Raw genomic sequence first — 12,986 nt, forward strand, 5'->3', positions numbered from 1 at the left:
AATTCTTTTGTTATAAATAAAGCCATCCTCCTCCTTAGTTAATTATCCCACAAATATAAGCCTTCTTCTATATTAAAGGCTATTTGTATTCTTTCTCTCTTTGTAATATTTCCTCTATTAGTGAAATATTTTGGTGTTCTCTTTTATGTCTATTTAATAGCTATTGTCGGATATAGTTGTTGTTAATTATTGTCCTATTAAAATTACGTGTCTTGGTAGTTCTGTCTAAAGAAAGTGGGTTTTAAGAGGACCATTGTGACCCCTCCTCTTTTCTAGGAATATACCTTGGGGTGATTTTTAGTACAATCGTTTTCACACTAGTCACCTAGATAATAGTTTCGAAGGTGAATCTGTTATTGGTGGAAATTAACCAGAATTCCACAACACACAGCTTTTTTCCCATCATTGTTTCTGATGTCAATCTTAGCTTCAAAGCTGAATATATTCAAAACTATGGGATTTTGATCTTGAAATTCTCGTCTGGATATAACACTGTTTTGTTTGTTAGTTTATTTGCATGCAACGCTTCAACCTTGTTTTGTTCATTCCAAATCTCCATTTGCATCCCTTCTCTAAATCTTTAGAGACACACAGATTTTTCCCATCATTGTTTCTGATGTCAATCTTAGCTTCAAAGCTGAATATATTCAAACCAGCTTTTTTGACTTAAACCCACTTCTTCTGTATGTTTATGGTAACGGTTTGCTCATTCTCCTTGTCTTTTTCTCTTGCTATGAACTCCTTTTTTATTTATTTAATAACTATTTATCACGTAATAAAATATAAAATGTTCGTTTATAATTTTATTTTAATTCCTTTTCAATAACGGTTTGCATGCATGAACTCAAATTTATTCTATATGTGTATATTATTGAGTTTTGGGAAAGATGAAATCTTAAAATCTGGAGAAAGGGGAAAGGGCTTTGACTTTGATCCGACAAACAGAGAATCTAAACAGTGATAGCTGGGGCCCGTTGTTTAAGAAAATTTTGGCCATCCCATAAGGTGGGGCCCAATTAATTTCCATTAATATTTCGTTGATTTCTGATTTTTAATACTATAATTTATTTATATTAGGGTCTTGGAATGATAAACTCATGCTTTCGGTGCTCGTAGGGTTGAACATCATACATGGTGGCCCCTCAAACTCGAACAACAACAATGGCATCGCCAGCAACATCGCCAGCACCAACAATGGAAACGCCGCCAGCTCAAACACCAGGCCACCGCCGTGTACGGTACGTGAACAGGATCAATACATGCCGATAGCCAACGTGATCCGTATCATGCGCCTTGTCCTCTCTACCAGTGATAAATCTAAAAATTAAAAAATGATCCAAAATTTTAATACTATATTCTAAATTGGGTATGCAAATTTTCTTATTTTTTTATATTCTTATTAATAAATTAAATTAAATTAAACATTTTTCTCAAAATATTGGGTGTGCAATGGCTATGAGCCATGTACATCCGCCCCTCTCCGACGGCGCCAAGCTAACCATCCAAGAATGCGTCTCGGAGTATATCAGCTTCATCACCGGGGAAGCCAACGAACGTTGTCAACGTGAGCAACGCAAGACCATCAGCGCCGAGGATGTGCTTTGGGCCATGGGAAAGTTGGGTTTCGACGAGTACGTCGAGCCGCTCGCCGTTTTCTTGAACCGGTATCGGGAAACCGAGAACGAGAGGACTTCATTGCGTGGAGAGCCGGTTTTGAAGCGTGGGATGGACTACGGGTCGTCGATAATGATGGCGCCGACTTATGCACCACCTGGTTTCCATGTGGGACATCGTCAACAGGGGTTTCTCGACGGGACAACCGCCATGGGAGGGTATTTAAGAGATGGTTCTGGTGGTGCTGCTGGAGGAGGATCATCTTCTTCACAGGCTTCTTTGACTAATAATAACTTTGATCCATTTGGTCAGTAGTCAGTACATGTGACAAAGATCAAGATGCACAAAAAACGCAAGCAAAATATGTGTAAACAGATAAACTTGAGAAAAGCATTGGGGGTTTTATTTTGTTGTTGCTTTAATGCAGTTGGGTGCATTCATTGGTAAGGTTAAACAGCTTTTGCTTTGACTGCCTTTTTACTTTGTTTTTTGAAAGGGTATTTCGAGTTTTCATGTACATTTGAAGTAAGCCCGTTGAACATGTTCCAAGTAACTTGCATTTTCATAAAACAAAAGCCATAATCTTCATCTTCTATGAAGGTGTTGCCCAAGCAACTTGATTTTTATGATTTGGAGTAGACTGGGAAGAAAGCTTCTAGTCTTATATGGAAGATTGGAAATGTGATGAAGTCATTGGACAAAAGTTGTCTTACACCACCACTTCCATGGAGTGAAGTCCTTCTCAAATCAAAACCAAGTTACAATGGGAAGATTTATTCCTGGTGACATTGATTCTGTTGGTGATAAAAAGAAGTCAAGTGACGAGAATGTTGCAGTTCAGTCCATACGACAAGGTAAACATTCTAGAACCACCGACCTTAGAAACGGTCACTTATGAAAACCCATAAAAGAAATGCACACACAGAATCCAACTTAGGATCTCTCGTCTCATTCTCATTTCTATTCCAACCGTATCTTATTAGACTTTAATCAAATTAAAACTACACCGTTTTGAAATTGGTCAAATCAATCATCTTCCATCTAATCTAACCGTTAATTTCCATTATTAAAGTTAAAAGAAGAAAGGCACTAGGAAATATTTCTTCCCTATGTTGTTCTTTTGATCTTCTTCAAAAACCCACTGGCGCCTGAAGATACTAAATTTTTTTCCATATTATTATTATTAATATTATTATTATCCTTATTATTATTAATATTATTATTATCATTGTTATTATTATTATTATTATTATTATTATTATTATTAAATATATATATATATATTATTAAAAAAAATTATTACAAACCAATTTTCTGGCCCAAACCAAACTGAAACCCAAAAATATTTAGGGTTTCAGTTAGGGTTCCCTAACCCTAATCTAGCCAGCCGCCAGCCGCCATCTTCAATCTCAACCGTTGGATCTGGTTTGATCCAACGGTCCATCATTTGCCAGAGGAAACCCTAGGGTATATACCCTAGGGACACGTCCACCGCCGCTGCTGCTGCTTCCAGAAGCCCTCACCGCCTCCGCCGCTGCCACGTCCCAAATGATGCTTCCAGAAGATCAACGCCAGCCGTCCATGCAAGGCTACGGGGTGAGTCACCACTGGTAGTCCGGTGACTCACCGAGGCCCCGCTCTTCGGACCGGTCCGAGACGAACACCGGTGGTGGCTATAAAAGCCACCACCACCTGAAAACAGAGGACAGACAGAGAGACCGCAGGAGAGACAGAAACCAAAAAAAAAAAAAAAAAAAAAAAACAGAGAAAGGAAAAAAATAAGCTATACCAACGATCCCAGTCTACAACCACAGTATAAACCAAAGGAAAAGAGAAGAAGAAGACTTACCCTTGAAGCCTTTGTAGCCCTCGGAAGCCAAACGTTGCCAACCGCCGTTTAAGAAGGTAGAACCCTTCGGTTTTGTTTAGATTTACTCCGATTAGGAGTCTTTTAGAGAAAACAAGACCGGAATCGGTCTTAGGGCATATAGATCTACAATTTGGGGGTGTTTTTGGTGAATTCCGACCACCGTCACGGTGGCCGGCGGCGGTGGCCGGCGCGGAGTACGGTGGCCTATGGCTGCCGGTTTCCCTCCGGTGAGGGAAACCTAGAGAAAGGCGAGAGAGAAATCTCTCTCTCAGTTTGAGAGAGAGAAGAAAGAGGAAAATGAGATGCTGGCCCTTCGGCCAGCCAACCTAGGGTATTTATACCCTCTCTAAACGGCGTCGTTAAGGGAGGACCTGTGCGTAATTATAGAAAGGTTAAATCCTTTCCGCAGTCCTCTGAATTTTAAACTTTATATGTGTCACTGAACCTAATTTTAGATCTTTATAATTTGGTTCTTTAATTGTGGATTTATTTATTTTAGTCCTTTCTATTAAATAATATATTTAGGATAAATACGTATTTAATCCTTTAATTTTAATAAATAATATTTTAATCCCTAGCTTATATTTTTTATTAGAATCTAATATCCGAATTTTAGATGATTTTATTTTAATCACTAATAAATAAAAATAAAAAAATAATAACAATTAATCCCTATAGTTTTGATTAATTATGAATTAGATTTTTAATTTTATTTTTATTGCAATTTAGTCATTTATTTTATATGTTTTAATTTATTTTATTGTTTTTAAATATATTGTTTTAATAGAATTATCTTTTATATATATTGTTAAATATTTTGATATATATTCATAAATATATATATAAATATTAACTTTTAAATATTTATTTTTATATCGAAGAAAAGGACAGTCTTAATACACTGGATGTCCTATTCTGATATTTAAAATTAAACAATATTTATTAAATTAATATTTATCATATCAAGAAAAAGAGCTGTCTTAAGTACCTAGAAGTTCTTTTCGGATATTTTTAAATAAAAAATATTTTTATATAATTTTGAAATAATAGAATTAAATTAAATATATTTTGAATTTTTAAATTTTTAATACTAGAGACAATTTATAATTAAAAAGTACCAATTTTGGGCGTTGTAGGGGTGTTAATCCTTCCTAAACGTAACCGACCACGAATCCCTTTATATTAAAAAGAACGAATTTTTGGTTAAAACGCAGATCAGTTCATCTTTTAAATATTGTTTTCTTAAAAACTCTTTTAAAAGATAATTTTAGGTATTCGACCTACCTGACTCAAAAAGGCCGATGGCGACTCACAAATATTTTCAAAATTATTTATTAACATTAATTTCCCCGCCAAAATTTAATATTTCGTGCCCGACGAAAACCGGTTACGACAGCTTGGCGACTCTGCTGGGGACTGGTCAAACTTTTAAAATTAATTATAAATTGTCTCTATTAGTTAAAAATTAAAAATTTATATATTTAATTTTTAATTCTTTCTTTTCAAATTTTTATTTATTATTTTTATAATATTTATATGTTTTATTGGCAAGTATTTTATTTCAGTATTTATTTTTTATGTCAAGGTTTACATTTCCTCCACACAACACTTGCATTGCATAACTAAGCTCTATAATTGAGTTGTTCCCTTTTAAGTGGGAGTGAAAGCGACGTCTTCGTGAGAATTTATTCTCCGTGTCAGACCTAGCAAGTAACTTTCGGGGTTCATATGCTCTATGTCTTCGTGAGAATTTATTCTCCGTGTCAGGCATAGAGAAATGTATCCCCTCGAATTGAACTCGATTCACATTAGTCTGTAATGGACTAGGATTGAGGGTTAGCAGCCTAAGGGGGCACTAACATGGACAATTCGAGTACCTTTACTCCTAGATCTGAAACATTGCATATAAAAAACCTTAGAAACTCTTCCGATCAGAAGTCATGCCGAAATTTTGTCCAAAATAGGTGTACACACAGGAGAAATGAATTCTGTCTTTCCTGTAATCTATTTATAATTACATGTTTATTTAAATTATTTAAATTTAGAAAAGCATGTTTAAATTAAATAAATGTTATTATTGAATTTTTATGTAAACTAATTTATTTTCTTTTTTGTGTTCTTTATTTTTCTGTTTGCATAGCATCATACAGGATAAAAGACATTGATCCTTGTTAATAGTCTCATTGGAAACCTTCATCCATGGATAAAAAGGGTTCAAGTCAAGTAATTCTAAACTCAGAGTAAGACAGTGGGCTGAAGATTACAAAGACAGAAGGAGATAGTCTGCAGGATGATTATGTATCTGACTTGGCCAGTTATGCTTCAGTTTCACTAAAAAGAAATGATCTGCAAGATTTGCGAGGTATTTGGGAAAGTTGGGATTCAAACAAAAAATTGCAGTTTATCAGACTACGGAGAGATCCCATATCTGCTCTATGTGAAATTGATGATGAATTACTCCGAGCCATAGTTCAATTCTGGAATCCAGGGTACAATTGTTTCACTTTCAATAAGGAAGACTTGGTCCCTACTATTGAAGAATACACAACTTTGCTACATATAGAGGGACTTTGGAAAATCGAATCTATTCAAAGTCAATTAAAACTCAACCCTTCCGAGTTAAATTAGCAAAAATTGCCGGAGTAAGAGAAGAATGGGTAGCATCCCGTACAAAACAAAAAAGGCGAAAGCGAAGGCATTGCTTGGACCAACATCAGAGAACTTATTCAGAGCCATCCAGATTAAAGTACGATTCGATTTATTTGCTCTGGGTATATATGGTATGGTCATCTTCCCAAAAGTATTGGGATATATTGAAGCTGCAGTGGTAGACTTGTTTGAACAATTACCAAAGAAGATTAATCCTGTTTCTGCCATCCTAGCAGAGACTTTCAGATCGTTAAATGCTTGCAGAAGGTTAGGAGGTGGACGATTCTCAGGGTGTACCCAGTTGTTATATGTTTGGATCCGTAGTCATTTCTGGAGACAGAAAAGGTTTCATACCGACGTTTTAATACGGATTATTCACCATTAAAGAATTTCTGGAGCAGGAATGGCCGAAAGAAATTAAGAAAGATATGTGGATTAATGCCTTTCGAAATTGCAAAGCAATGACGTTGTTTGGCGAGCCCCGTGGCAAATACAAAGGGAATTCATTTACAGATGCTGGGATTACAATTGGATAATGCTGCTTGGATTATGGGGAGGAATTGGATATGCTCCACTTCTGGTTATAAGACATATGAAGGTCGTCAATTTGTACCTATCACTACTGGTACAGTCATCTGAGTTCGCATTCCACAGCAAAAATTATAAAAGAAATATCATGGAAGCCGTTACAGCTTGGAAAACAACTTTTTTGTATTCGAGCTAAAGCAGCAAAAGAAATGTTACTCCTGATTACGAAGATTGGAGATCTGTCAGGAAAAAACGAAAATATTCCGCTACCAGATCAAAATGAGGATATTTCTATGGAAGATCGCATTAAGTGGTTCCATCAGAGATTGAAATCCTGAGAGCTGAGTTTGAAGCAGAAAGATGGATGGTCGAAAGAGTTAGAGCAAATGAGACAAGATAAAGCTATGTTGGGGTTGACATTGACTTTCATTCATCACAATGTGCAATGTTGAGAAAGATAAAGAAAAAGGTGAGATGAGTACAGAGCCTTACAGAAAAATTACCAGGAGTTATATAAATCCCGAAAAGCATCAGGACCCAGCCAATCGACGGTACAGATGACCAGAGAATTAAACATTGAGAAAAGACGAGTTGAAGATCTGAAAGGAAAGAATAGCCGTCTACTCAAAAGCCTGGAAAAAGGAAAGCAAAAAATGGAAGATTTCGAGGTTGACAGAAGAGAGCGAATTATAAAAAACAAGGCTGAACACCGCGAGATCATGAATGAAATGCAAAGAGAAAGGATCGAGCCAAAGATTTAGAGAGATGAAGAATGACATCTTTGATAAATTTGAAGGCGAGAAAATCAGTTCAAGGATTTGAATCTGAAATGAACCATTTGATTGCTGAACTTGAAGTCAGAGGCCAAAAGATGGAAGAATCCAATGTTGAAAAAGAAAAATGGGAGCTAGAAAGAAAAAATTTCACACCAGACTTGAGGTAGAGCAGGAGTGGCTAGCAATTGGATGCAAAGATGCAGAAACAAAGATGTTCAATCCAGAAGCTTAATCAAAGAACGCAAGAAGCACGAACAAACTTGAAGAGGATTTGGATCAGTCTAGAACAAAACTCAGAGTTTAATGCTTACATTTTGCAACTTGAAGAATCATTGTTTCAAGAAAGGTTCGTCTAGGCCTAATGATCTCAAAGAAAGTAATGAGGAAAATGCTTCACTGCGAAAACGCATTAGAGATCTTGAAAAATTCTGCACAATTGTCAAGTCAGATCACTGAGTTAGAGCGACTCTTGAAGGAACAATGAACAATGGCAAAAGTCAACTGAGTTTATGTTGAAGAAGTGAGAAAGAAGTAATATGGGTTCGAGGCCATGGTTCAAATGAGCGAAGTTGCCAGATATGTTGGGGACTAGCTGTTGAAGCCAAATAATTGAGCATCAAGTTGATCCAGTTTCTAAGTGCGGAAAGAAGGTGTCATGGTTAATGAAAAAATTATAGAGCTTAATAGGAAAGCTACGCCTTATCTGTAGTTATGAACTATTATAAAGAAACTTTGTATACCGATGAAAGTGTTCTATGACAGTTAACTTTTTGGGATCAATGTTTTTTTCATACATGCATTTTGCATACATTCATCATTCATTTCATAATTTTCGCTATGAATCATTTTATTATTAAGTTAAAATTCATTAATTAAAATTTGAAAAAATAATATTAAAAGATTTTTCAATCGCAGTTACTCTGGCCAAAGAGAAATACTACATCACTACGGTACTAGACAAGCCACTAAGAGAATTATGGAGGATAAATACAGCGTATTGAGGAACATCATCATAAAGAACAAGGAAATGAGAATGAAGTTGGAAAAAATTGAAGCCAGTATTGCAAATTCACAAGACAGTATGATGAAGAAGATAGAGGACATGTTTAAAAGGCAGGCTATCAGTGGAAAAATGCATGAAAATCCTGTATCTTTTGACCAAGAACCCATATACCCTCTAGTTTTTCACCAGAATCAATTTATCACTCTGGTACTACCCCTACAAATCAATGCTCGTACATCTGCGTTACAAGAAGTCAAACCACATGAACAACAAGTGGATCCTGCATCTTCAAGCAAAAATCTCTTATGTCCGATGTGAAAATAGGGGACCTTAATACTGAGTTGATCCCAGATTTAAATGAGCTGAATGAGAAACAAAAAGTAAATGAAGAACTGACCAGACAGATCAAGAGCTTAGAAGAGCGAATGAAATCCGTGGAATAACTGAATCATTCTATGGATTTGATGCTAGTGAGCTGAGTTTGGTTCCAGACTAATCCTCCCTATCAAGTTCAAAGCTCCCGAATTTGATAAATATAATGGTACTACATGCCCTTCATCCCACATTACTATGTTTTGTCGAAGAATGGCGGATATGTGAAAGACGAGAAATTGTTAATTCACTGCTTCCAGGATAGCTTGACAGACCGGCTTTGAATGGTATACTCAATTGACCAAAGCCAACATAGATCTTGGAAAGATTTGGCTAAAGCATTTCTAGAGCAGTACCGCCATGTGACAGACATGGTCCCTGATAGATGGACTCTTCAAAACTTGGAGAAAAAGAATAATGAAACATTCAGACAGTATGCCCAGAGATGGCGTGACACTGCAGCCCAAGTTCAACCACCTTTGTCAGAAAAAGAGGCAACAGTGATGTTTGTCCATACATTTAAGGCTCCTTATTTAAACCATCTAATGGGGAATGCAACCAGAAATTTTGCAGATTTGGTCATTTCTGGAGAATTAATTGAAAATGTCTTGAAAAGTGGCAAGATTGAATCGAATGTGGATCTAGTTCCAAAAGACCTACATACCGGAAAAAGGAGATGAGGTCAACAATGCCAATTCTTACAGCAAAGATTCATCGAAAAGTGTTACAATAACCCAGCCAAGGGTTAAGAAAGAGGAAATAAACACTAATCGAGCAGAGTCTAGAGGATCTCGAAAAGAAAATGAAAGGTTGTCTTTTACACCTTTACCAGTATCGTATGCAGAGATCTATGATTCGCTGTTAAAAGCATGTTATACGCCCTATCCTTGGTTCCCATGCAACCACCATTCCCTCCTTGGTATGATACAAAGCACACTGTGTTATCATGAAGGAATTACAGGACATTCTATTGAAAACTGTCTAGCATTAAAAGGGTGGTTCAAAATTTGCAACACTGGGAAGTTGGAATTCAATACACCATCTGCATCAAGTCATCCATTGCCAATCATGGAGATAAAAACGTGAATGCAATTCAGGAAGAGAACAGAAAGAAAGCAAAGACTGACATTTCTGAAATTAAATCTCCATTTGTTTGGATATTCCAACAGCTTTCTTTAGCCGGTATAATTCCACAACAATTCAGGCCAGAGCAGAATGAGGCAAGAATTATTGTGATATCATCAGGAGAAAGGGCATAAAATCCACTATGTCCTGAGTTTAGAAACTTGGTGCAAAAATTGATGAACAATAGAAATAGAATTCTTTGAAGAAGAACCCGGGAAAAAAGAAAATGATGTTTGCTCATCAGAGGATTCTAAACCAAATCAAAGAATAAATGATCCTGTAATCATTAATGTGAATCATCCACGATGATTCCGGCACCAATAAGCCAAAGTAGTTATTACCACTCCTCTACCATTTCCATATAAAGATACCCGTAGGGTACCTTGGAATTATACTACCAATGTTTCAATGGTGGGAGGATCTGATTCTCTAGATAAAACAAAAGAGAAAATACAGAGTTGAGTACATCTCGACGTCTGAAGCAGTGAGCGAGGTCGGTTTCTTTACAAGAAGTGGGAGATGTTACTCTCCCGAAACATCCAATGCTTCAGAACAAGTGAAAGCAAAAGGAAAAGCTGTGGCAATACCTCAGAAGGTATTTGAAGATGAATCCCTTCCAGCATTCAATGAGCCTGTGACAGAAAAACAAGCTCAAGAATTTTTGAAATTTTTGAAAAATAGTGAGTATAGTGGTTGAACAACTACACAAACAACAAGCGAGAATTTCTATTTGATCTATTGATGAATTCAGAAGCGCATAGGAATGCTTTGATGAAAATTCTCAATCAAACATTTATCCCCAAGATATATCCTCAATAAACTTGAGAATTGTGGGACATATAGCCGCCGACATTACATAACGTTCACAGATGATGAAATACCGGAAGGCGGAATGGGGTCAGTAAAAGCTTTGAACATCACGACACATTGTCATGGTCATGTGCCAGGAGTATGATTGACAAGGGGTCTGCTCTCAATTTGATGCCTCTAGTTACACTTCAAAGAATGCCTCTGGATCAATCACACATGAAGAGTTATCAGAATGTGGTACGAGCATTTGATGGTACTCAAAAAGAAGTGCTTGGGAAAATGGAAATACCTTTGTTAATTGGCCCAGTCGTGTACAATATTGATTTTGTGGTGATGGACATCCACCCCACATATAATTGTCTATTAGGGAGGCCATGGATTCATTCAGCAGGAGCCGTTCCTTCTTCATTACATCAGAAATTGAAATTTGTTGTTGATGGACAACTCATGCGTCAGTGCTGAAGAGAAATCATTGCGTCTGTAACAAGCGATGTTCCATATATCGACACCAATGATGAGGCTCTTGAATGCTCTTTTCGAGCTCTTGAATTTGTAAATGGACCTTATTGCAGAAGGAAGCAAAATTCCATATCCCAGACTGTCTGATTGCACCAAGATGACGGTACAGCAAACTTTAGGCATCGGAGCTAAAGCTGGAAGAGGTCTAGGAAAGAATCTTCAAGGGATTTCAGTTCCTATCAGTATAAAGATGAAAAAAGACCGTTTTGGGCTAGGGTTTAAGCCAATCTTCAGCAAAAGAACAAAGAGATGAAAAGAAGATGTGAAGACGACAGGCAAAATTGAAAGAGGAGAAATCCTTTGGAAACACTGTCTTTCCCACAGTTGAGGACAACCTTCAGATCAGGGGAAAATTAATGTGGAACAGCAGCTTGTTGAAGCCTTTAAAGAAGAAAAGTTGATGAAAGATCAAGACATAGTTGAAGAAGCTATGAATGGATTATTTATCACATGATCGCGAATACAACAAGACTGGCAAGTACTTGGATGATTCGACCAGTCTTCCTGGAGAAACACTCACCAATTGGACCACTGAAGATCTTCCTATAGTTTTTAATATTAATGCAGAGTAATATCAGAACTAATCTTTATGTTTAGCTCAAAAATATGAAAACTTTTTGTTAGCTTGTAAAAGAAATTATGTTAAATATAAGAAACTTTCTTTAAATTTTCAGATGGCAATCATTCTTTACATTTTATTACATTTTTACATTTCATAAATTTACTATATTCTTTCGGAAATATTCCGATTTAAATTTGCAGGTGTCACAGTGTTAATAGCATGTATTCCTAAATTTAATCCAGTGATAAATTTAGAGCAGCCTATGTCTGGAAGAAATCAATGGTTGTGAAGATGAACTGGAATGTGATATTCCTACTGAACTATTAAGATGGTAGAAAAAGAGACAAACAAATTCTACACACAAAGAAGAGGTTGAGACTGTGAATTTGGGAACAGATGAAGACAAAAAAGAGGTAAAATTGGCACTACTCTGACAGTCCATATAAAACAAGAATTGATAATCTCCTTCAAGAGTTCAAAGATATCTTTGCCTGGTCTTATCAAGATATGCCTGGTTTGAGCACAGATATAGTGATACATAAGCTTCAATCAATCCAGAATATAAACCAGTCCAACAAAAGCTCAGAAGAATGAGGCCAGAAATGTTGTTGCAAATCAAAGAAGAAGTGATGAAGACATGGAAAAAACAACATTTATAACCATGTGGGGCACATTCTGTTATAAAGTGATGCCATTTGGATTGAAAAATGCAGGGGCAACATATCAAAGCCATGGTAACTTTGTTTCATGACATGATGCACAAAGAGATTGAAGTATATGTAGATGACATGATTGCCAAATCCAGAACGAAGAAGAACATATTCAAAATCTGAGGAAGCTTTTCCAGAGATTGAGGAAGTATCAATTAAGCTCAACCCCGCAAAATGCACTTTTGGGGTAACTTCTGGAAACTTTTGGGATTGATTGAAAAATGCAGGGGCAACATATCAAAGAGCCATGGTAACTTTGTTTCATGACATGATGCACAAAGAGATTGAAGTATATGTAGATGACATGATTGCCAAATACAGAACGGAAGAAGAACATATTCAAAATCTGAGGAAGCTTTTCCAGAGATTGAGGAAGTATCAATTAAAGCTCAACCCCGCAAAATGCACTTTTGGGGTAACTTCTGGGAAACTTTTGGGATTTGTGGTC

General features: G+C 36.4%; 1 protein-coding gene across 1 annotated transcript; it reads left to right on the plus strand.

Moving 5' to 3' along the window:
- Positions 1-1,097: 1,097 nt before the first annotated feature.
- LOC120123392 (nuclear transcription factor Y subunit B-9-like) lies at positions 1,098-1,929 on the plus strand. Its single transcript, XM_039142294.1, has 2 exons — positions 1,098-1,306; positions 1,467-1,929. Exons 1-2 carry the CDS (start codon positions 1,098-1,100, stop codon positions 1,927-1,929), a joined length of 672 nt encoding a protein of 223 aa, XP_038998225.1.
- Positions 1,930-12,986: the final 11,057 nt, after the last annotated feature.

Source organism: Hibiscus syriacus, unplaced genomic scaffold, assembly GCF_006381635.1.
Source record: "Hibiscus syriacus cultivar Baekdansim isolate YM2019G1 unplaced genomic scaffold, ASM638163v2 tig00110392_pilon, whole genome shotgun sequence".
NCBI classification, from domain to species: domain Eukaryota; kingdom Viridiplantae; phylum Streptophyta; class Magnoliopsida; order Malvales; family Malvaceae; genus Hibiscus; species Hibiscus syriacus.

Excerpts from the sequence above, each read along its gene's own strand:
- LOC120123392 (XM_039142294.1), top strand. The coding sequence starts at position 1,098 with ATGCTTTCGGTGCTCGTAGGGTTGAACATCATACATGGTGGCCCCTCA. Across the intron at positions 1,307-1,466 it reads ATGCGCCTTGTCCTCTCTAC|ACATCCGCCCCTCTCCGACG; the intron begins CAGTGATAAATC and ends TATGAGCCATGT.